We start from the raw sequence: 25,176 nt of genomic DNA, 5'->3' as shown, positions 1-25,176 counted from the left end.
AAGCTGGTTAACTGGAGCAAAGGAGAGTGCTCCAATTACAGTAAAATAGGCTAAAAAGAGTTTAACTGAAGCCTGTTGTAGGAAATGGTTTTGATTACTTTTCCAGCTCCTCCTAAGTAACAGGAGGCATTGTGCAACACCGGGGAGCACAGCAGGCTGCGTGGCTGCGCCTCAGAACGCGGCACCAACGCACGTCAGCGCAGCACGCTCAGCGCACAACAGCATGACCCAAAGCCCTGCCCGCTGCGTAGAGCGGAGAGCAGCTCCCCCAAGCTCTCTGTGTGTTTTCTGTACAGCTGGGATGGAGGGAAGCTCAAAGGGGGCTACAGCTGCTCAGAGGAGGCTCTGAAAGTCCGTGTCAGCCCAGCGGGGCACAGGCAGGAGGGGACCTCCCTCCCGAGCCAGAGAGTGCCAGTACAGTTCAAAAGTTCAGTACACCTCAAGAAACCCTACTCCTGCTGTACACCAGCATTCCCTCTGACCTCAGGGAGCATCCTTCTGGATAAAAGCTGTAAGAACTGCAGAGATAAGGAAAGGAACAGAACGCTTTCTTTTTTTAATAATGTACCGTGACGCAAGTGATTCGTTATCCCAGCCTGCTTTCTGCTGAAGCTGCTTAACATACAATTCAGTGCAGCCAGAGCTGCTGGGTTTTCGCGCGAGCGCTGTGCGAATCCCTCATCCCGTTCCTCCGGCTGCAGGCTCTCGTTGGAACTCGCTGGTCCCTGGAGGAGCTGCCACTGCCGGCTGCCTCCGCCTATCTCTCGGAAGGCACCTACATGCTGTCCAGTGCTAGGCTCCCCAGTTCAAGAAAGATGAGTTACTGGAGAGAGTCCAGTGGAGGGCTACGAGGAGGAGGAGGGGACTGGAGCATCTCTCCTACGAGGAGAGGCTGAGGGAGCTGGGCTTGTTCAGCCTGGAGAAGAGAAGGCTGCGAGGGGACCTTAGAAATGCCTCTAAATATCTGCAGGGTGGGTGTGAGGAGGACGGGGCCAGACTCTTTTCAGTGGTGCCCAGCGACAGGACAAGGGGCAACAGGCACAAACTGAAGCAGAGGAAGCTCCAGCGGAAGATGAGGAAGAACTTCTTCCCTCTGAGGGTGACAGAGCCCTGGCCCAGGCTGCCCAGGGAGGTTGTGGAGTCTCCTTCTCTGGAGATATTCAAGCCCCACCTGGACGCGGTGCTGTGCAGCCTGCTCTGGGTGACCCACAGAGGTCCCTGCCAACCCCAAACATTCTGGGATTCTGGGAGCTGAGCTGGTGGCAACGGGCCGTCACAGCGCTGCGGGCCAAGCCTGCCTGGCAGCAGCACCTGCCGAGGGCAGCTGCACCGCCGTGCCCTGCACAGCCACAGGCACGACAGCGCTGTGGGCACACGAACCAGCCAAAGGCTCTCTGTGCTTAGCTCCCAGAGGAAGCGGCGCTGGGATTCCCAAGAGGTTGTTGGTAACACTTTCACTTTTATTGTCAGCTGGAGAATTTCAGTGTGACCGTAGTTGAACATTAGAGCTATGAGGCTTGCCCGTACCTACCACATTACGTACTTCAGAAATAACATGCCTTTAAAAGGTGGAAGAGTAAAGTCAATTTGAAAATAAAAGTTTATAGCACTAAAGAGTCACAGTGCAATCAATGGTTTAATCAAACAGCTACATTATATATAGACATATAATATTTAAAGAACATAAATATTCAGTAAATTCACTACAACATGAAAATAAAAGCTTCACATTCTCCCCCGCTTTTCAAAGAACTGGGGACAAAGTGACAGACAGACAGACAGCTCCTAGACAGACTGCTCAGCTTCACAAACACCTCTCTTGCTTAAGGGACGGGACATGACCTTCGCTAGCACAACGGGAAGGGGCGCTGCAGCTAATCTAGAAGTTTCCCCATAGATTTTAAAGCGTTTATAACCACTGCTCCCCCGGTTATATTCAGCAGACATGCACTACGAGTCTCTACAACGCAACATTTCACCAGCAAGCCAGGAGTAACGCACTTTGGTAAAAACCGCCCCCCGCTGCGTTCCAGGGCCTGAAACCTGCCGTTTCGCATCACGGAAAACGGACAAAATAACTGAGTTGCTCAGAGCAGCCTGTGCAGCTTTCACATTGGGATAAAGCTGATCGGAAATGGCAGTCGGACGGACGCGTATTTACAAGTGCTAGGCTGGAAAGGCAGAAGCGATGGAAGGGTGCTTCCTTCCCAGGAGCATCCCCGAGCGTCTGAATACGCCCATACCGCAGGCCAACACCAGGCCAGCTGCGGGCAAGACGAAGGAGGAGCCACGCCACCCGGCTCACCGCGTAGTGCTTCTCGCCTACCAGCAACGCTTTCCGCTTCTGGCTTCAGGTGCACCCAGGCGAGGGCTTCATCGGCAACCTCACCGTAACATCGCCTCCCTCCAGACACAACGCCGCCGGGTAAAGCAACCCCCCTTCGGTGCCAGCCGGGGCGAGGAGATCAACACACAGATGAACATAGCGACTGGACTTCACACAACAGCCTACTGCCGAGTGGTAGAACTGGAACCTAAATGTAAGACACTAAATGGTAAACTTTGTCAAGTGCTAGAATTGTCCTCCAAAGTGCTAAGCCACATTTGTTAAAGCTATGGCAAAAAAAAAAAAAAAAAGAAAAAAAATTAATCTTCGAGCAGCATACGGTTGAATTCCTCCCTGCTGGAACCGAAGCCCGGATACGCTGACAGCTGGGGGGCACGAACTCCGCACAGCAAAGCACTGCGACGTTGCGTCATGTCCGTGGGCTGGAATATCGGGGGGGTTGTTTTAAAAACAGGTTTCCAGGACAGTTCTTTACAGAACGTTCTGATACATTCACAATAAAAATCTGTTATCACAGGGCACGGAGCAGGGCTGTAAAGCTTCCCGAAGATCTTCGGTCAAGCTCGGGAGGACAGGGTAACACCGCAGCAGGGGCCAGGCGGGAAGCCGCGCGGTGCATCGAGACGGGCACGTTCTGCAAGGGGAAGAGTTACAGGTTGGGGCGTCCGGGGTTTCTTTGACTGAAATCATCGGTAAAAAGCAAACCCATCTCAGGGAGTGCCTTGCGCTGAAGTTCTACGCCAAGTAAACAGCAAGGTTTTAACGTGCCGTTCTCTCACTGCAGCTCTGTTTGTTCACAAGGAAATGATGCAGAAACATTTTCTAGGGAATCGGACGGCCTCTAGCTGCAAGACTGTCAGAAACCAATTCTCCACCAACCTTTTACATGGATAACCGTTAGCAAATTACAACATTTAACACGTTCCTTGGCATATGTTACTATTGAATAGACCGACGGAGCCATCCAATGCTCAATACTTCACAGAGGCTACTATAACGGTGTCAAAGGTATCGGAAATCCAGATTTACCTGGACAAAAATTAAGACATTCCAAACCGGAACACTCATTCAGTTTTCATGCATTAGGAACAAAAAAGCATGTCAAACACTGGAATGCACTGGAGAAGGTCGTTTAGTCTCCTAGGGCAAAACCAAAAACCCAAACCAAAGACTAAATTAAATACGACCCAGAATACTGTCTAATCATATTAATAAGTACACTGAGAGAGCCTGAAGGCGTCACGTGTATTGTCCATGAAGATAACGGTGGTGCCTTCTTTTAATATTAAAGAAGTCACAGCTATGAAAAGAGTTCGTCCCGTCGCAGTTTTCCAGCGCAGCTTATTTATGCTCCTTTGTTGGCGCATAGTACAGTTCCATGGGTTTGTTCACTTTCCAGTACTTCTCACTGACCAGTTCCAAGGAAAATGACCCATTTAATACCTGGAAGAGAACACCAGAACAGAAATGAAATCCGACGGCTCGCGCAGGTACTACTGCAGCAACAGACAGCTCCTTACATCAGAGGAGCGCGCCGACGTCAAGAAGCTGCTGAGAATGTGTAACGAGGTATTAGCTAACCACTCGGCATCGAAAAGCACCCACACAAGCTGTCTGGAGCTCCTGCAGATCTCACTAAAGCAGCACCGAAAAACACTTCAGTCGTCAATAAAGTGCAGGGGAGTTTTTGTCTTTCGTCTCCCTGCCCAGAGGGAGTAGCAGATGTGTATTTATACAAGCAGCACCTCTGCGCTGGGCCAAGGGACAATCTGCAGTCGTGCTTTAAAGCTGCTCGGAACAGACTCTCCTTGCAGCGCGCGTGCCTGTCCCTTGACCAAAAGGCTGGCTTCGTTCCAGTAAATGCCCAAGCGTGAGGGCAGGCTCAGAGTTCAGTCTAACTGCGATACTGCCCTGTGGTTGTGCCTGAGTGTTCTGAAGGCAGCCAGTGGCAGGAGGGATTCTTCCCTAAGCGTGCTCGCGGCTGTTTCATAGCGGCGTATCAGAAGCCTGTGCAGAGGTGGAGAAACACCACCTTACAACAGACACTTCCTGCTGCTAGAGCTATCTGCTCTGGAAACAAGACTCTCAGATAAAGTAATATTTTTCCTCTTCAATTTTACCTTTAAAATAGTGGCTTAAGTCAGCTAGTAGCTGCTGGCATCACTGGATTTTTCCCAGGTAACTTATATGCTTCCCTTTCTACTAACCAAGCTTTTGCCGTACACATTTTCCCGCAAAGGAACTGATCTGCTTCTAAATAAACCACCTGGTGCTACGAATTGTTCCCCTAAGCCAACCCGGGAGACGTCCAGCTGAGTGCACTTCACTCGGCTCTGCGTCACAGGGGCACCGACGCGCAGCTTTCCTCGGACAGGAGCTGTGCTTACAGTGAACTGCCCGTTGGCGGTGGCGATGTAAATGGTGTACTGCTTCTCGCTGGCCGCGTCAAGGTTCATCTGGTTTGATTCTCCTTTGCTACGCAGCTCCTCCAAAGCCAGTCTCACAGCGAGATACTTGGACAAGTGATCAACGGTGGCGTTGCCTGAGGTCTTGATGTACCTGTGGCAACAACCACAAAGATAAACAAAGACATCTGAGTTGCAGGTATGGGAAAAAGACACCTGGAACAGCCCCAAATATTAAGCATCAAGTGGGAAAAGGCCTTCAAAGACTGCTCACAAACAAGAACCTGAATTGCTTTCACCCAAGACACACAAGCAGCTCACTGAATTCTGTTGTTCGAGAGTGCCCTCACATCTTTCTGACCCTTCTCCCACAGGCCCTCCTGCTCGCTGTGGAGAGAACAGCCCTGCCCTGTCATCTGCTCGAAATAAAACCCCTGATAACAGGTTGTCAAGGGGGTGTGAGGACTGCTCACAACTGCTGAAATCTCCCAAGCACAGCCACAGGCTGAAGAGCCTACACACGCACCACTCTGCGCCTCTGCTCCCTGTTACAGTCACTCTTCCTTCTCGTCTCACTATCTGCTTTCCCTTCAACTCCTCCTCCGAGAATTAAAGGCTGACACAAAGGCTGCAGAGGCCTCTCCCAGAAGCTTCGCCGCCTTTTTGCCTTTCAGAAGAACCCTCAGAACAACCTCACAATTCCAAACCAGAAAGAAAAGCTGGCTGAAGCCTGTAATGTATTTATAGGCTCTACAAGAGACTCCTGTCCCATCAGGAGAGGAAGCCAGGAAGAGAGCTGCAGAACTCCAGACTGCTCATCGCTGTAATCCAAAATTTGCAGTCTGTGCTTGGACCGGATCATGAAAGGAAAAAAATGCCAGGAAAAGTTTCCCAGCCTACAAATCCCGCTGACACAGAGCTGCTCTGAAAACTGCTGCCACTTACACAAGGTTTGTTTATTCCCAAAGAATCTCAGAAAGAGTAAAAAGGGGCTGACAGTCTACCATCACCCTAGTACCTACTGTGAACTGCAATGCCAGAAACCTGTAAAAACATCTCGACCTGTGATCAAAGGCGTAACACAGATTGCTGCTGTACTCCTGCTAACAGCTGAGCCGCACCATCGACCTGACTTGCAGTGGAAAGGGGGCAAGAGAGCACACGGTTAAACAGGATGTGGCATCACCAGGGCGAATGGATTTTTAAAAGCCCCAAGAAGCGACCGAAAACAAAAGCAGCAGGCAACAGCAGCAGAATACACGAAGAGGAACGGAAGACATACCTTGTCTGTGCGCTGTCGTCATTCTCCATGAGGGTCGGGTGAGGCCTGAAGACCAGCTCGATTTCACTAGCGCCATCCATTACGGGGTCAATAGCCACCGCTGTGGTGGTGTTGTCCAGCTCGAGCCCAGAATCATCCGAAGTTTTGGTCCTCTTGTTGCTAGGCCCCGCTTCCTGATTGCTGTGCGTTGAGGCATTGCTGCAGTGTGAGCTGTCCCCATTGTCTTCTGCTCCGCTGCCATTCTCAATCTGCTGTTTCTTGCCCCTCTGCAACCTGGTCAGAAGTAGACAGAAACACAGGCTGCTCCGCACTGGGAATTCACCCAGTGTACAGGCCCGCAAGGCTGGAAATGCACCCTCAGCGTTTCACTGCTGAGTAAGCACCGCGTATTCCCGCCTTGGGAATTAAGTCCCAACTAAAACCCAAGCCCTGGCACCATGTGCGTTCCTGTGCATGCAGTGGTGGTTGTTGGGATGGGATTCATGGTAGTGCAGTTCATCATCTAACACACGATGGCCAGAATTTGGTAAAACGAAGCTGGAATCTGCTGTCTACATCCGGCTGCCACAGCAGCGGTAGCGAGTGGTACACAGGTTTCTGTTAGCAGACAAAAGGTTAAAACTTATTTTGCCAAAGGCTAAAACTTATCTTGGCAGACTTCAGAGGAGAGACGAGGAATCTCCACCTACACAGGGAGTGAGGACAGACAGTGTATTTTTAGCGTTAAGGCAAACAAGGCTGCACATGGACAAGTGACGTGGGTTACGTACCTGTTCATGGCCTGAATCTTTAATCCTTCCTCAATGCTGTGACTCAAAGCTTGCTGGTTATTGTGCTTGCTGATTCTTGCCAGCACTCTCTCCTGATGAGCTTCATACTCATCTCGGCTTGGGTAAATTTTACTGATGAGAGCATCAAAATTGGGATCTGGTCTCAGAGATCTTTTCGAAACGAGCTTTTTACGACACGTGGGACACTCTTTGTTGCTGGACATGAAGGAGAAGGAAGAAAACACCACTAACTCGCCAGCAGTAACACAGGTCTGCCCTAATGCCGCAACTCTTGGGCAAAGCGCTCGCCCAGACTCAGTGTTTACAGCAAATCTGGAGCGGGGCTTCCATCTTGTGACAGATCAGGCAGTTCCAGATATTTAAACAAAAACCCCAAACATCTGTCTCCCTGCTGCTTTTTCCATTTTTTTTCTTTTTTTTAAGCAAACTGTATTTAGATTGCAGAGTTCAAAAAGTCCCACCCTGCCAACCGGCTCTTCCCTTAACCCCCTGGCTGGATTTTCACCTAGAAAAAACCCAGGTCTAGCGGAAATTATGCTAAGGCATTGTCTTCCTAGCTCTCACAGGACAAACCAAAGATTAGAGAACCGATTCTACAGTTCAGGCACCGGTTATTGGGAAAACTAAGACAGTCTTGTCCTTCCTACCACTTTGTTCTCATTTAACTAAAACGTCAGGTTCACACAATTTTTTTCCTGTAAGAGGAAGAGGCCTCACTAGCTGAAACACTGGCGTCTTTACTCCTCGTGGTTTTCCTGCTTCCCTCTAATGTATTTTTGCTAATTATTCCTCAAAATTTACACAGGCACAGCAACTCAAGTGTGAGCTCTGAACACAGGTAATTGCCATTATCAGCAATAGCTACTCACAGCATGGAAAAAGGGAGGGGAGACAGGGAGGGGAGACAGGGAGGGGAGAAGGACCAGCTCTGGTCTGCCGCAGACGGCTGAGCACACGAGAACGCAATACGTGAGGTGTGCTGCTACACACTGAGCAGCTTGCAGTGCACGGGCACGGAACTGTTCCACACCAACACCCAGGGCTTCAAGGATTTCCCTGCTCACGTTTGCGTCTTCAGTGAAAGCCCCATAACCGTGTTTACACACCCGCTCCTGAGGGCTGTAATGATGCAGTCGGCACAGAAGCGATGCAAACACTCTTTGGTGGTCATGGTGTTTTTTAACATATCCAGGCAGATGGGACACATCAGCTCGCTGTGCAGGCTCCGGGGTGACACCACTATTTCCAAGCCATCAGTGATTGCTTCCTAGTGTAAAATACAGTAAAAGTTCTTTAACAGAATTTAGTATCTTCTTCACCGAGATCGCGTGTTCTACTCTTCTAAAGAGAAACGCAGTAGAAAGACAAGACACACAACCACATCAGACACACACATACTGCTAAAGGAAGGAAAAAAGAACAAAGATCCAACATCCATTTATTTTTCTAATATTACAAGACAGCTGTTGTTTTGGGAGGATTTTTTTAACGTACCCTATCATTTAAAATAGGCAGTTAACACTCCTAAAGGAAAAAGAAAGTCTTCAACCCCAAGCTCCGCGTTCTGTTAGGACGAGCCTTGCCAGAGAGGGCAGCTCTCTAACCTGTCTCACCTGAGGCGTTCGCTGCAGTTCGTACAAGCTGAGCTCCCACGTTTTGCTTAAAGGTTGCGTCCCGTTTGTCTGCACGGCTTGAGACATGGCTGGGAGGAAAAAGAGAAACCAGTTTCACTCTCCGGCACAAGGAGCCCGCTCCCTCCCGAGCGGGCTGCGCTGGGAGGGAGACGTCCCCGGGTCCGAACAGACAGAAGCGCAGGGGAACGCTTGTTCGCTCCAGCACCAGCTGCGCCGTGTGACACACGGACAGTCCCCTGCTCTGCACCGCGCCCGAGACATCGAGGAGTCAGCCAGCCACGAACACTTCGCAACAATCAATGCAGGTTGTTGAACAGAAGTGACATAGAACTGAAGGCCGTAAAACTTGGGCTGCGCAGTGCGAAAGCTGCCAATGCCACCTGAGGGGAAAATACTCCTGAAGCAGCCCCTTGCAAACACGCAGACGGGTCACGGAGGGCCTGCTTCCCCGCCAAGCAGAAGGTCCCAACTGCACGCGCACACCGACAACCCGCTGAACGTGCCCGCTGGCAGCACGCTACAATGCCGGACTTCTCCTCCTGAAAACACCTCGCTCGGGGCTTCCAGTCAGAATTTTAGCGAGTACTGGGAGACCAGGTCCAACCCAGACCACTCCAGTCAAGAGGTCCCGTTCTCCAGCGCAGTGCCACCAGGCTTCAGCGGACGCACACCTGATCTGCAATGACCTGCAGGGAAGCCAGCAGCTGCGGAGCTTCAGAAACCCACACCATACCTGCACTAGCACGGCGTTGCTCGTTCTTTGTGTCAGCGGTGGCAGAGGGGCATTGCTGGACACAGGCAGGGATAAAAATCACCGCGCTCCGCAGGCGGCTGATGCGCTCCGCAACCGCTGCTGCAGAACTCGCTTACAGGCAAAGGCACACATCACCCCTGCAGTAAAAAAAACCTAGAACTGAAACAAACACCAAAATAAAAAAAACGCCGCCGAGAAACTGCAATGCTTTCCCCTCAAAATTTGGGGGTTATTATAGGAGATGAGGCAAAACTACTACACGTGGTCCCTGCAGACATGTGAAAGGAAGTCGGGGCAAAAGGAGAGAAGAAAACGCCGTTTCTGAACAGAAAGTATCTTCACCCTGGGGTAGAGGGGGAATCCTCCCCATCTCTCAAAAAATGCCTGCCTTGAAGCAGGAAAACTTATCCCAGACTGTGTGGTATTTTTGAAAAAAAGAAGTGTAACCATGTAAGAGGCAAGATGGCAGCAGCAGACATTTCTACTAAGTGGAAAAGGCAGAAGTTCTTTCTTCCTTTGTTTTATGGCTTTTTATAAAATCCAGGTTTGGTTTGTATTTCCAGACCCTTCAAATGAGCTGCCAAAGGCAGATTCTCTTGGCATCTACCAGTACATTAGAATCCAGTTTCCAATTCATCAAGTTCTATACGAAAAGGGCCAGCCTCTCCGGAGAGCAAGGCTACGTTATAAGCTTTAATTGATTGTTGAGGGAAAAGCAAGAGAAGCAGTGCAGCAAAGATTATTGCATCTACTTTCATGCAGGCACGGAAATTAAGTTTTCTCACCTTATGAAAACAGGAAGGGGGGGAAAGAAAGCCTGACATCAAGCAGCCCCATCCACTGTTCTGCCTAGTGAGTAATACGGGTCTGAAGAGGTGTCAATTTGGAGATGACAAAGCATCAACTCCAATTTTTATGATATATATATTCTGCCCTACTGATACAGCTTACTTGTCGCAAGAGACATGTTCCTCTGTGTGGATCAGAAAAGCAAGATGTCCAGTCAGGACCTTACCTCCCCGACCCAGGCGCAGACTGTCAGCTCCCGGTCTAGCCAAGCACTGGCCTGGCCTGTCAAGATTCTGGGTATTTTATTTCAATTATTCAGAGCTATGAATTTAAATGATGGTATTAAGTGACACATCTCAGCAAAGAAGCAATGCTGAAAAGAGTACCAGTGGCAAAGAAAGGAAACAGCATTTCTCTAGGTTCTAATCTCCACTGTCATTGAAGGTAATGCCACGCGGACAGAAAGTCAGGTCCCTCCGGGGTAAGGATTTTCCTTACGTGTTGCTGCCAGTCGGTTGGTCTAACACAGACCCAACATTCCTGTTCTGTGTTTGCACGGGATACTACTCTTGAGTGCTTTTAAAGCTGACACATTTAATTAACTATCATTTCAACTACTGAAATTCACGAAGCCGCTAATCTTCCATAGCCTGCTCGAAGCCTGCTGAAGCACATACAGACAGACAGACTGCAGCAGACACGGACAGCCAAGGCCTGGTAAACCCAGCCTCTCCGCACAGAAAAGCCTGCTCCCAACATCGCGCCGCTCCGTCACTCATCGAAGTGGCCCCACAGTAAAGAGATCATCGCATGCACAAGCAGCATCTTGCCTAAACTCGCATGCCTGCCCTTGCTAATGCCGAGCGGCAGCTCCCCGGGTGCCGCGCTGTCAGCACACCTCTCAATCCGGAGAACAAGGGTGTTAACACCATCGCTCATATTGCAACTGCGCCCACGAGCCCGAGGCTACGCTGCAGAAGACACGGTACCAGTGTCGTGATGAATAATTGACCAGCTTTATTCTAAAGCCTTCTGATCTGAGGTGCCGAGTGCTTCATTCTCACCCTAAGGGCTGCAGCGGTAGCACTTTCAGATTGCAAGAGGGAAGGCACTGGCCTTCAAGCTAGCTGAACGCTGAGAGATCCACGTACTCCGCTTTGTCGCTAGCAAACACCTCCTCCGCCCCTGGTACGCACGAAGCCAAAGTCTGAGGAACAGTGGAAACGTGGTCAACTCAAACATGCTGAAAAAGATACAGAATTAATCTAAAACCTCACATTTATTCTTCAGTCTTGACATTCATTCCACTGAAATCTCACACTCGTAAGCTGGATCTCCGCTTAGTTCACTATTCCTCTGCATCCCTTCCAGCATTTTTTTTTTTTAAGTCTTACACAACGATTTTCTCATGCTCGTTTTTCCAACTCAAAATACGAAGCAGATTTCATCACAACAATATCTACTGAAGTTTTCAGCTATCCAACACTTCAGACCTTTTCCACTTCATAAACAAAAATGAGATCTCTTCTTCACAGGTCGCAGGTCTTAGCGCTGGGAACACTGTGAAGTCAGACACCCCTGTGAGCCTTTTTTCATCATTAGGCTTTTGAAGCAACTTCTAACACACCACGACTTTCTACTCTTGATGAGTTTTCACCTTTATGACTTGTCTGTAGCCCCTGGGTGTCAGAGGAAAGCAACCAGTCACAGGACAGCCCGGCGCTGTGGAGAGGCCACATTCCTGCAGGCAGATCAAAATCCTCCTCTCTGACAGCCGCCGACAGCTACTCGTCACGACTGATGCGATAGCCAGAGGGCCACTCCTGCCAGTCACTAAGAACACCCTGGCCCCAACCAATATCAGAAGGACACCTGCAATCCCTCAGACTGACTCCGTCGCCAAGCCCGGTAAATCTCTGAAGCACCAACTCTGTAATTACCGAGTGTGCACACAGAGCTGCCCCTACCAAAGTTCTGGGCTCCCCAGCTCAAGAAAGATGAGGAGCTGCTGGAGAGAGCCCAGCGGAGGGCTACGAGGATGATGAGGGGACTGGAGCATCTGTCCTACGAGGAAAGGCTGAGGGAGCTGGGCTTGTTCAGCCTGGAGAAGAGAAGGCTGCGAGGGGACCTTAGAAATGCTGATAAATATCTGCAGGGTCGGGGTCAGGAGGATGGGGCCAGACTCTTTTCAGTGGTGCCCAGCAACAGGACAAGGGGCAACGGGCACAAACTGAAGCAGAGGAAGCTCCAGCTGAACACAAGGAAGAACTTCTTCCCTCTGAGGGTGACGGAGCCCTGGCCCAGGCTGCCCAGGGAGGTTGTGGAGTCTCCTTCTCTGGAGATATTCAAGCCCTGCCTGGACGCGGTCCTGTGCAGCCTGCTCTGGGTGACCCTGCTTTGGGAGGGGGTTGGGCTGGGTGACCCACATAGGTCCCTGCCAACCCCGAACATTCTGGGATTGGTAAAGCCAAAAGAACGCGCTACAAATCTGAGAACCAGAAATGCTACAAATCTCTCTAGGTTTGATGCTTTGTCACTCCCCAGTTCCCAACAGCATCTGAAAAAAGACAAACTAGCTAATATTTCGTATTTAGTCATCAAACTGGCCTAGCTGCCTTGTGTCTTTCATAGAAGAAAACTGGAAGATGCGAGAGGGAGATCGCTGAAGATTGTCAGAATACATCAGTTTGATTTCTTTCTACCCAGGATGTTTCGCAGTTCTCCACAATGTCAGAAACATTAAAAACAAAAGAAAACAAAACCCACCTGTGCTGTTCTGAAGGAGCTTCGGAAACTTTTCATTGATTTTATACAACCAAACGTCATCCAGAAGCTGAACAGCTCCCTAGCTAGAGGTGGGAGATGGGCCTGCCAGCCTCAGGGCAACACCGCGTCACTGCGTGGGAAAGCCTTGCTACTGGAGCCCGATTTCCTCGGAAAACAGGGCTTATGCAATCTTGCTCTTTGTGGTCATCCATCTGTAGACTATTTTCCAAAACAAACTTGAAGACAATGGCTGGGGTTTAAAAACATAACAACAAAACAAGTTTTGTTCCTGAAGCGCTGGAAAACGGGCAGACAGCTCTAGGAAAAAAAAACAGTATGGAAGACCCCCTCAGAAAAGCCCCTCTGATCTCCTGCCTGCTTACCGACCCGGAAATTTACGCTGGAGAGCCCTTCCAGCGTGCTTAGAAAACACTCCAGCAGAGCAACGTCCACGCTTGTCACACATCACCTCCACTTCACAAGCTCCTGTAGTGAATTACTTGCTCGCGAGTCGCAGCAGGGTGGGCAGTGGGGTATCCCATTCCTGAAACTGCCCAGTAAGATTAAAATCCAGCTGGCAACGGGCACGCGTCAGAGCACGCTGAGCTGCGGCAGCCTGGCTGCTCTGGCCCCAGGGCAGCCGAGGGAAGGCCTCGGCAGCAGCGCGTCACCGCTCCTGCTCTGCCCTGCTTTACCTTTTCCGAGGCTGACCGCCCTTAGATTCACCAACGTCTAATCGTCCTCAGTCTGATTTCTCAAACTTTGTCATCTGTGAAAATGTAAGACTTGATTAGCTCTGGCTTGGAACTAACCTTGATGGCGGTCCTGCTTTAACCAGGGAGCGGTGGACTTTCTCCCAGATGCCACCAGAGATTCCTCACAACCTGAATTATTCTCCAGAATGCTTCGCAGTGCCTGTTTTAGCCCAGGCAAAGACTAGAGAGTAACTGCACACGTGGCTGTGTCGGCACACGTTGAGATACGAGAACGGGTGGGATGGCACCAAGGAGCGGGAACGGGCGACCCCCAAACCCAGCCCAGGTGAGGCCATAACCGTACCAGCTGCTCTTTAACTCTGAACACCATACTGATCTCTGATATTTTCATGAAAAAACACTTTTTTTTTGGGAGGGGGGGAGGGGGGAAAGCATGAGGCTTTTTAAAAAAAGTTATGCCCACATTTTTACACAGTATTAAATCCTTAGAAATCAACTGATTTTTGTTCCAAGTTTTAAAAGGTAAATATTTAGACTTAAAATAGTAAGAGAGTTAGACCTCTGTTTGGTATGCCAAGTTCAACAGCACCTTCAACCCTTCTGACTTCTTTTTCCCCAAAGGATTAGGACTTTTCAAAACAGGTATCACAGTGCAGTTGCTTTGGAAGCTTAACAGGATTAGAGTTCGATGTTTTACTCTCTCTGAGACTGTAACTAGCGTTAGGGACAAACTGCATGTTTTGACAAAGTATTCAATTCAATCATTCATTTCAGTTTATTCAATTAAAGCATTATGAAATGTAAGGGTTTTTTTCTGCTTTTACTTTCTGGCTAAGAGCTTGATTTGAAGGAAAAAAAATTTCTAGAAAGACTTCATTTGAAGGAGTTAATCTTCACTGCAGCTCACCGGCAGGCCAGATTACAACCGAACGGAAAGCAATCTGGGACAACTAGTACTAGATGACAATCCAGGACTTTTAGTATTCACTCTTTTGGGAAGTTTTATCCATCTCTGGATCCCAAACCCCCTGGGAGACAGCCCAATCAGGTTCTGGCCTGGAGCTCATCTTGTTCCCAGCTCTGAAATTCACTGCTCGATGACTCTGAACAAGCATGTTGCTGCATCTGTCCGTGCCCCCTTCCCTTCCTGCTTGTTTGCTCGCATTGGCACCACTCTTCAAACTGTCCCTCGCCACGCTCATACTGCGCTCGTTATAATCCTATCCTGATCTCAAAAGGGGATAAACTCGAAAGAGGAACGTCTGTCTGAAGCGTTTTTAGTTCATTCAGCTATCGGTCTTGTCCTCCCAACATCAATTTTTGATGTCACAACGTCCCTTACTGGGAAGGCTTTCACTTCTTTATATTGGCAAATCCAATTCAAGATTGTATTAGCCATGCCTACAGTCCCCTTCTCTTGACACAATCAGTCGTGATCTATGCTAACAACAAATGCAAGCTCATCGATCCATGTCGAGAGTCGCAATCAAAACACAACGTCTCTGTGTGCAAAGTTCAAGTTGTCAGTCCTGCAGACATCAAAGAGCTAAAGTGGGATTTTGTACCCATCATAATCTCTTACAATCCTTAAACCTCATCAAGAATCTTTAGGAGCTTGTGCTGTGGACTTACACCACGAGCCAAATTACATAAAAGCTACCAAAGCCAAAATGAGCAAGGATTTGCCATGACAAAAGGCATGCAGACAGACAGAATACACTAGTAAGTGCCGAGCAGTGTAATTCACAGGGGAAACTAATGCTGTACGGAAAGCACCAAGCCCCAGGAAGAGAACCACTAACAAAAGGTCACTTCAGAGAGGCTGCGGGATCTCCACTCTGGAGACAGCCACGCTTGGCTGGATGTGGTCATGAAGAAGCTCATCTGCTTTCACCGGGAGTTTGTACTAGGTGATCTCTGGAGGTCTCTTCCAACCCTAATCATTCTCTTTTTGCTGTATAGGAAAGCCAAAAAAAGCCAACGGCAACTAGCACTAATCATTGCCGTAGTAAAAAGCTGAAGAACCCTGAACAAGGCCTTCTCTTACCCAACGCTTGCACGCACACACCTTCTACAATCTATGTGGCTGAATGTCATTACATGAACATCCTCCTGACCCACAAAAGTAACATTAGAAGGCTTTCTTGGGGCTACAGTGACCACGAGCTCTGTATAAAGTAGAATCCATTTGTTTGAACTGTGTGAAAACAGCAACAAGGGAACTGGGCTTTCACACACCTAGTATGTTACTAAAAATAGCCAGCAAGGTGGGAGTTTCTCTGTAAACACATGATGGATATAACCGCATATTTAAGAAAAAGAACACTTTCATTAAATACCTTCTGAAAACGTGTGGAATCAGCAGTATAATTCACAACTAGGTATTTTTGTCTAAACTGGAAAATTAACAAATAAGCCTCCAAACACCACACGTATTTTCCGAGAACAGTTTCTCTCCCCCCTACGTACATTTAAATTGACCAACAGCAAGCAAAAATGCCTTGGGTTTTGATTACCTCCTGACAAGCAGCCTCTTGAGAGCTGAAGGCACCTGCCCAAATTTAACATTTGTAGCTGTTAGAATAGAGCTGTAAGTGGTGACAGATTAGTCGTCAATCTGCAAACCCACAAAGATCGGATATAGATTACAAAACGAGTATTATCAAGTGAATAGTTTCAGCTACTATCACAGAACCCCCAAAAGTACATTCATGGGCTAATGTCAAAATTATTACCAATCACCTTGTCGGTTAATACTCTACAGTAATGTAAGTGAGCTCCTACTACCTTTCAAAATGAGTGGTTAGCAATGCTTACACAAAGCCAGGGTTTAAAATGCTTTTGTACACATGAACTGGAAGTCTATCATCTGCAAAGCACAATCAAAGCCAATTAAAAGACTATTAAAGATGCCAAATTAATACAAACTATGGAGCTGAAACTTCAAATAGCAATTACATGCTCCAGAAGTCAAATGTGATAAGAAATAATGAGTATTTACACTATGCTTTCCACCCCTACAATACATAAGCTTGCAAACAAACACATTCTTGGACTATATTTGTGGGACAGAAGCACTGGATCAGAAAAAAATCGAGGGAGAAAAGACCTGGCTACAGCTTGTTGTTCTGTGCCTCGTGGAAGAGACGAAACCACCACGCCAGCAGCTCCAGGGACAGCAGCATTGCTGGGAAATAAGCAAGGAGTCAGATTCTTGGCAGGGCATCATCCTCAGATCCTGAACTGGGCTTTGGTAGCACGTGTCTAGAACCACCCGCATCACCACAACCCTAACAACTGAGTAGTGCTGCACAAACCACACCTATGACTGCTTGGAGGCCAACTCACAATCCATCCTGAGGCACTCACGCAGCTAAGGATCCTCTCTCCTTTTGTCCACGGTCCATTTTTAAGGGGTTCTGCATTTTGTTCATAAAAAGCAAACCTGGAAACGTGATTCTGAGCTAAACAAAATACACAGAAACTAAGTCTGAACAAAAATCTGTGAAAATGTAGAATGGCTGAGACTATCCTGAGGCCACACATTACCGTAAATAATAATAATGTATGTCAATGGAAGCAATCTGACTGTGGTGCACGTGACAGTCATCTTTAATGCGATGAAGCAACTGAAGGCAGGTCTACCCTTTCCCTACCTCAAGCCATTCCAATTTCAGTTATGCTTGAAGGATAGCTGAGAGACAGATGCAATGCGATAACCATCCTGACAATCCCCTTTTAACAACGTTTGTATGTGGTTCCTTGTCATCTCATTTTCCTACATTATTTACAGAAGTAAATAAGGAGATTACCATTCAAATGTTTCAATCAATTATATCAATATAGCCCCACTATGGCTGAGAAAAAAAATTATAATAAAACCAGAAAACTAATACTAAAATGGAACACAAAATTTACTTTCAGATGCGTACACCCAACTCCCACCGAACATGAGAAAACCGATCGACTGGCACAACGAAGGAGCTACGACTACAATAAAACCTTTTGTACATACACGAGTGCCAGATCTTCCCCACACTCCAGGTTGTGCCAAGTTCTACATTTCAAATATAACACCAGCCTGTTCTGTACGAAAAAATAACATCCTCTCCTTTTCTTTATAGCATTGTGTCACCAGAATGCACATCAGGAGAAGTTATAAGTATGCGTTTCTACAGGCTGCTTGAAAGCACATCATCTTCAAGACGGTTTGTCAGATTCTCTCATTTGCCACTTAAAACTGAGTCTAGATTTCTCAAAATGCGATGCTCATAGAAATCCACTGTAAAGGTCACTCTACAAAGAGTCATACTTTTTCCTCTTATCCCATGACTTTCAATAACAAAGCTTTTCATCTAGAGGAGACTCGACTCACGAGAAGTTACCTTATGGCACTCAACACTGGAAGGACACAAAAATTAGGGAAGCTGTGTTTGTTCCCAGAGCAAGTGTTATAAAGCTTGGCATTTTCAGATGGTCAAACTGAGAAGTCCAAAGTTTGTCACTCTATAAGGAGCAGTTAGCAAAGAGAGACAACCTCACTGCTGCCCTAAAGCGCTACCAGCCAGGAGGCGGAAAAAAAAGGGGGGGGAAAAAAAAAAAAAAGTTGTATAATTAATTCAAGACCACAGACTCAAAAATGTCCCAGAGCAGCCTATAAAACTGAGGAATGCAGAGGAATCTGAGACACCGGCACAGTTTAACAGCCCCTACAGTTGGTAACACTACAGGTGTTTTCCCAACATGACTGTCCCTTTCAATCACACTAGTGCTGAGTTTTAGTGTTCCTGGTAACTAGTCCCAAACTCCCATTTGCCCACAACCTTAAGAGGCATTTCTCTTCAACATAAAAAAAAAATAAAATCCTTCCTTGAAAACCAAGTAACCACACCTAATGCTGTCACTGTGAAGCGTCCAGCAGGCTACTGGGCAGATGACATCTGACATAGGGGGGGTAAAAATTAATATTGGCATTTCTGAAATGCCCACACTCGCTAGCACGTGGCCTTCTACAGTTGCTTCACTGTATTTATTCTCCCAAGGAGGAAAGTGGTTTTTCCTGGTGCCTGGAGACGTGGGCGCTTCCAGTTAACTGACACTGACAATTCACGGGGCCTGAGCTGAATCGACCCGTGGAGCACGGCAGCGTCTCCAATCTGGCCGTCAAACTGCTCACCCTGCCCTCCCAAAACGCTTGTGCTGTGACCGCACGCAAACCGCCTGCCACACACATGTGCACTTGCGGAACAACGCAGCGACTGCAACGCTAGCAGAAGTAACCAGAGAGAGATAATCCCCCGCTTCAGATGTCAAGAGCTTTAACAAAAAAAAGGACCAAATTAAACTCTGGATCATACTCAAGGTGGTTTAATCACAGTGTCAAGGACAGTTGTGTACTTTTGGACATTGATTTATATTTATTTATTTATATTTATAATTATTTTTATATCTTTATTTTTATATATTTTTTTATATATATTTACAGCAGTACAGTATAATAGCGTATAAGCACTGTATGTCCATGCACATTGCTCTTACATGCTCACGCTCAAATTCCAGTTTATTCTGATGGGTTCTGTATTCTCTGCTAGGGACATCAGTGGGCTTTCCACACTGCCTCCTGCATCCCTCCACTGCTTTCGACGACCTCAGTCCCCAGCGTTCAACTTCTTATTTACAGTTCTGTATCACACCCTCCTGGACGACAACATCTCCTCAGCCACAAGAACCGGACTACACAAGGTAATCACAACACTTGCAGAGAGCTCCATCTCTAAAATGCCAGTTGTCTCCAGGGAGTCCAGAATCCACCCATCTTCCTCTAGCTGTCAGGCCGACAAACGCTCAAACTCATCACATCTCAAAATCAGGCTGTTCCTAAACAGAAAAGCTTAGATTTTGTTTATCTTGGGGGGATTAGTAAAAATAATTCAGCTTTTGGTACCAAGGGGAAAAAAAAAAAAAAAGCAAACATTGCCCACTGTTCCAATGCAACAGGTAGTAGGATTATTTTAATCATCGAAGCTAAAAAAAAAAAGGTACTTGCCCTTTAAACACCACTTATATCTTGTCCAAAGTGAGAATTAAAACACAATACAACATTAATTCCTTCTGCCAGGAGTGAAGACAAAACTGTTACAGGAACGGTACCTTTTCACTCTTGATGTGGGCCAATAGATCAGACCTCAAACGTGCCGAGACCTTTGCCAACAATTCATATAAAAAGCAAAAAGGCCATTACCAAGTCATAATTTAGCCCTGTGAAGCAACAATATTAAGCAGAACTCTGTGAGGGAGTGAGTAGAATCGCCATTTTCTCTGTTATTTGTTAAATTTTATGTAAAGTTTCTCATATTATGAAGCATGCTACTGTAGCTCTTCATTAAGTTCTTAAGCTCTTAACAGTTAAATCAACTTTAGACTTCAGAATTAATGACCAACTGTGAAGGAGAAAGGCAAAAATGCCTTTCTAAAATCCTGCCTAAAATTCATTTCAGCGCTGCGTCAGATCAGAGTAGGGAGGGATAAAGGATTGAAATTTTTCGGGAACAAACAAAAGTAAACCTTCAAACTCCAGAAAAGTCGAATCTGTCACAGCAACTAAATACATACAGACGGGCCAGGAATGCTACACGTTGCCGCAGGGTATCTTTAGCCAGACTTACTCTGGGGTTTCTTTTTTTTTCTTCCTTTTTTAAATTCTTGGTCAGTCGCAGGTTTGCAGTGCACCGGCCCTCACCGACTGCAGTACAAGACCACATTTAAGTGGGTGTGACTGTATCGAAATACCCCGTACCCTGCTATTGTGCAGCGCGGCCCCTCGCCACAGACTCACGCTTCAGAACCAGCGCTTTTGTTCTTACAAAACAGGCCTTTCACTGCCGGCACATTTTTTGAGGCTAACCAATTTCTTGCTGTCTCCCTGAAATAACAGCTGCCGAATGAAGCACCGACCACTCCAATGAATAAGGTTAAGTTAGATGATCTCAGATGATTTTCTGCTGTGAGCCTTTTAGTTTGCCGTACATTTTAACAGAAATCCTATGAACGTACTTGCACTGCAATGATCTTCTGCATCTCCACCAATGCTGTTACTAGTCTGGCAGCAAAGCTTAGGTCTCTGGAAAACTGGTCTTCTCCTTTCAGTGTTTCCATTGGGAATGCGGAGAAATGCAGTCCTTGGCTTATGACAGTGCTGGTAGAAACCACTTCTATAGCTACAGTTACACCAGAAACAGAAAACGCAGCTGTTTTTTATCCAACAGCCCAACCCACTTTTGGTGGTGATAATGAAACGCAGCGATTCAGCTTCACCTTCAGGACTCTGCAGTCTCAACACAACACAGCGCTCACCCAGATTAAAGCCCGTCCTGCCGGAGGTATGCGTAGCCAGGGCTCCCCGGCTCCTTCCCAGCAGCTGTGGTGGTGCAGGCACGCCTACATCAAACCCTCCGCTCCGTCCAGCTGCAAACAGGCGGGTAGCTTCAGCGGGATCTCAACAACCAGGAGCTACAGACCCGACACACCATGTTCACGCTGAACGTGTTGGAGCTGCGGTTGGGGCTGCGCCTCCTGCTCCCCCCCGCAGCGCGGAGGCTCTTCCAGCCTGGAGATGCCCCTCGGGAGCCCACGCAGGGCAGCTCGCCAGCCGCCCGCTCGCCAAGAGGGTGTAAAACCGAAGGCACGCTGCCATGACCACGCTAGACCCCGAACTGCAATGCGTCAGGAGCCAGCACAGAGCCACTTCCACTGGGAAACCAACGTGGGCTTGTTACTTTTCATTTCCTCAGCAGAAAACACGAAAGCCTGCTCATTGGCTTCTTGGACTGCTGCTCTGGCTGCATTGCTACAGGATCCAAGATGCTCCTAAGCAAATTTTAAGAACCATCATAGAAGCTCAAGCCAAATATACTATAAATCAAGCGTACTGCTCTCCCCGGGCTACAGGGATTACATCAAGCAAACCATTCGTTATCCTTCTCTAAAGCATACAACATACCTACTACCCATCACATTTATTAATACAAATGGCAGTAAGCAGTAGTATTCTAATGAGTTTCTATTGTGGGAGAAATTCTGAAAATATCAGATCAAGAAATATCCTTAGTTTTCAGTTTTTCCCGTAGCTATGTTAGATAGCCACAAAAATTTCTCACCCACTTACCAGTTATGATCATGAAACTTGCCACAACCAATAGTGATATAATGCTCTTAATGAAAGCAAAAGACAGCTTGGTTATTAATAAACAGAAAACAACCCCCCCCCACAACACTTGAGAGACAAAAAGAAAGACTCAAGTCATCTTACGTACAATTGACTTAATACCTACAATAAATATAGAGAAACAAAATTGTTAATTTGGCAACCAGGCAGCTTTCATCTAAAGCCGGGCGACAGCTAACGACAGTTTGTATTTTAAGGACTAGCTCTCAAATAAAACTGTGCATTTTGCATACAGTACTGCAGGAGCAATACTTACACAGTTTAAACCCAGCAGTCATCCAAAATAGTTGAATTTTTATCCCCAAGTGGTAAAGAGTAAAGAACAGATTAGGTTTTCAATTAGTTAGCAGAATACTACTGCTAACTCCCAGCTGTTCACAAGGGAGCTCCGCAATCCCATAGTGGTGGGAAGGCAGACGGGGATAACTCCTAAAATATTTCTCCACTGCAACAAGTCTAAACAGCTCCGTAACACCAAACACTGCTCATTCCTCAGAAAATTAAGAATTTAAGGTCAGCTTCAAAGGCCAGTTATTTTCACCAACAAGCAGAACCAAGTTCAGGGTCAACAACATCCCTTCGCCAATCTTTTTCCTCTCTGTTTGCATCATTATTAAACTGCTGATCTATCCATTAAAACACAGATAAGGGTATTAAAGCAAAAAAAAAAAAAAAAAGTGGAAGGAATCCCTTTACGTGGATACTTCTTTCACGCATGTTCTCTGAACTGATGCTTCGCTAACAGCAGATCCAGTGCTCCTTTTAAGAAAAACAGAACTGAGCAGTCGCAGATTTATGTCTCATTTTTGAGGTTCCCTTTTCCCCATGCATTTTTTCTTCCCCATTGCATTCTTCCTGTTAAGCAAGGGAAAGAGAAACATTTAAAGGAAGCTGAAGAAATTAATCTATTCCAACATCTACATCACGTGTAAGACTGACAGCTTTCCTATAGGTGCCAACCATATTTCTATGTAACGATCACACAGCCCTGAAAATGCCAGAATTGTGCTTTGATCAGCCAAGATGCCCAACCAGGTCCTTATACTCAACATGCTACCACGGATCACTCTTAAAACACAAAGTGGCACTGATAAAGGGAGTCCCATGCAACATATTTCACTGGTCCCTGTGTATTATTTCAGCTCTAAGACATGACAGGCAGTGTTTTCCTTGGCTGCTGCGGCAGGGTCTGGTGTTTCAAAGCTTTGCTGCCACAGGTCAAAATTTTGGCTACTGAAGAAGTTAAAAACCTCCTCCAGTACAAAATCTGTGTCCCACTACTGCTATGAAGCTGAACGCAGAAAATAATCAGGCATTTATTAAACATTGTAAATAACAACTCACAGGGTCAATACGGTCTAAAGCTGTTCTAAACTTATTGAAGTATCACCGCTGAAGCGCACCGTAACAGAGCGAGATCCAGCCACAAAGCCTGCGACCTGACACTGCGGCTCACGCCAACATCTGTCCGGAGAAAATCCCTCCCACCTCCCAAAAACGATAATCCTTCAAACAAGTCTATCTTGTAATGCAAAAGGTACTGCTTATCGATACCCGCTGCTTCCAAAGTGAGTGCCTCTGTCTTAGCTGACAAGCTGAATGCCAGCTCCGAGCTTGACGTGATGTATAAAAATGTCAAATTATCTCATTACAAAAGTTTTTAATGAAAACATAGATGAATACAAACTAGAGTACCTCTGCAGGGAACTCCTATGACAAATCGAGTCTTTGTCACTGAATGAATGACATATTTGATTAAAGAATTTTCCCCAAGCAAAAATAATTTCACCCGCACACCAGTCACATTTTCTCAAATGCAAGCAATTTCCTCTAATCCTTAAAAGCCTGCGTGCAACGCATAGTTATTACACAGAGCTGCAACCGCTTCCAGAGAGGACTGGATTATGATTTATCACACTGGCAATCATCTCTCTCTACCAGCTGTCCGCTGCTTTTCTACGGAATCAGGCACTTGATCCAATCACTTGCCATAGAAGAGGGTCTGAAAAAGAAACAGCTTCACAAAATCCCCAAGAAGGCTATGGCTCAGAGTGTCCGTTTCACGCACACACCATGCCGCGGGGCGGCTCCAAGGAAGGCGCACGATTCCGCAGAGCCAGCAACCGCGGGGTGTAAGAGCCGGCAAGAAATAGGTGCCGAATCCCCGTGGGAAGCGGCGAGAGCGAGTGCGGAGGGAGGACACGCATCCCCAGCTCCCGGCCCGCGCCCGTCTCCCCGACGCCGCGCTGGGAAGGCCAACGCTCGCCCAAGAGTGCATCGCACCTTGCGAACGCTGCTCTGCATGGGGACGCGCTCGGGCTCCGGGAGCCGCGACAGACTGGGAACGCGGAGCCACAAACCACACCGAGGGGAGCATTTTAAGCAGGGGCAACTGATTAAACCACCACCAACGGCTGGCGAGGCGGTGAACCGGCTCTCCCTTCCCAGTGAAGGCTTTCGGCAGCGCCCGGCTCTCCGGGCTGGTGCTGCCGTGCGCGGCCGTGACACGGAGCTGGGCACGGCACCTCTCCCCGCGCTTCCCACACCCGCATACACACACACATACATATACATACATATACACAGAGAGAGACGTGTTCCCGCACCTCCGTGCTTCGCGGCCCCCCGCAGGGCTCCGGGCACGACCCCCCCAGCCCCCGGGGCCGGCAGCAGGGCCGAGCAGCCCAGCCCAGCCCGGCGGGGGGGGGGGGGCTGCCTGTCAGCGGGCTCGGGGCCAGCGGAGCCCCGGCTCCTGCCCTCAGAGCCCCCCAGCCTCAGGCGGGCGCGGCCCCTCCTCCGCCACACCCCGCAGCCGGGCCGGGCACCCCGCCGCAACCGGCGGCTCCGCAGCCTCCCCGGCCGTACCGGGTGAGAGACCCGGCGGCAGCGACCAGCCCGGCCCCGGCCCCGGCCCCGGCCCCGGCCCCCAGCCCGCGCTCACCGCCCGCAGGGCTCCGCGCCTCGCCTCAGCGCGCCGCCGCCTCCCGCCGCCCGCTCTCGCCGGCGGTGAAGCCGCAGCCCCAGCGGCGCAATATGGCGAGCAGCGGCCTCCGCAATGGAGCTCGGGAAACAGAGGGGAGTTACATATTCATGGCCGGGGCTGGGCAGGGGGGAGCGCGGATGGGGGCTGCTGAGACCGGGCCGCCCAGCGCCCTCCTCCCTCCCCTCACGCCGCCTGTCAGCGCTGCCGCCCCCTTTCCCGCGCCGCTGCGGCACCGAGGAGCGAGGCCGTGAAACCAAGGGCACCGGCGGGTCCGCCATGGCCTCCGGCTGGGCTCTGCTCCCTCACCGTGCCCGCCATGGACTCTGACTGGCCTTTGCTGGGCTCTGCTCCCTCACCGTGCCCGCCATGGGCTCTGACTGGGCTTTGCTCCCTCACCGTGCCCGCCATGGACTCTGACTGGCCCTTGCTGGGCTCTGCTCCCTCACCGAGCCCTCGGAGCTCCGCCGCTCGTGGCCAGCCTTGCT

General features: G+C 48.5%; 1 protein-coding gene across 5 annotated transcripts; it reads right to left on the bottom strand.

The window, feature by feature from the left end:
• Window positions 1–1,582: 1,582 nt before the first annotated feature.
• Window positions 1,583–24,875, bottom strand: RNF2 (ring finger protein 2). Of its 5 annotated transcripts, none has more exons than XM_075422718.1 (7): window positions 24,650–24,875; window positions 8,439–8,527; window positions 7,932–8,092; window positions 6,805–7,020; window positions 6,035–6,307; window positions 4,735–4,906; window positions 1,583–3,790 (listed from the first exon to the last, which is right to left on the bottom strand). In XM_075422718.1, exons 2-7 carry the CDS (start codon window positions 8,523–8,525, stop codon window positions 3,689–3,691), a joined length of 1,011 nt encoding a protein of 336 aa, XP_075278833.1. In that variant the 5' UTR covers window positions 8,526–8,527; window positions 24,650–24,875; the 3' UTR covers window positions 1,583–3,688. The 5 variants fall into 5 exon arrangements, with proteins under 5 accessions (XP_075278833.1, XP_075278834.1, XP_075278835.1 ...); XM_075422719.1 differs by lacking the exon at window positions 24,650–24,875 and adding an exon at window positions 24,285–24,472; XM_075422720.1 differs by lacking the exon at window positions 24,650–24,875 and adding an exon at window positions 24,315–24,472.
• Between the last annotated feature and the right edge of the window lie 301 nt (window positions 24,876–25,176).

Source organism: Opisthocomus hoazin, chromosome 6 (genome assembly GCF_030867145.1).
Source record: "Opisthocomus hoazin isolate bOpiHoa1 chromosome 6, bOpiHoa1.hap1, whole genome shotgun sequence".
NCBI lineage: Eukaryota > Metazoa > Chordata > Aves > Opisthocomiformes > Opisthocomidae > Opisthocomus > Opisthocomus hoazin.
Note: the sequence above shows the minus strand (reverse complement) of the source record. Positions and strands in the feature narration are given on the sequence as shown.

Bases quoted from the DNA above. Each gene is read 5' to 3' on its own strand.
- RNF2 (XM_075422718.1), bottom strand. From the start codon at position 8,525: ATGTCTCAAGCCGTGCAGACAAACGGGACGCAACCTTTAAGCAAAACG. The intron at 6,308-6,804 runs GTACGTAACCCA...ACTTCTGACCAG, and splicing joins AAGATTCAGGCCATGAACAG to GTTGCAGAGGGGCAAGAAAC. The intron at 4,907-6,034 runs GTATGTCTTCCG...TTGTTGCCACAG, and splicing joins GACGACAGCGCACAGACAAG to GTACATCAAGACCTCAGGCA.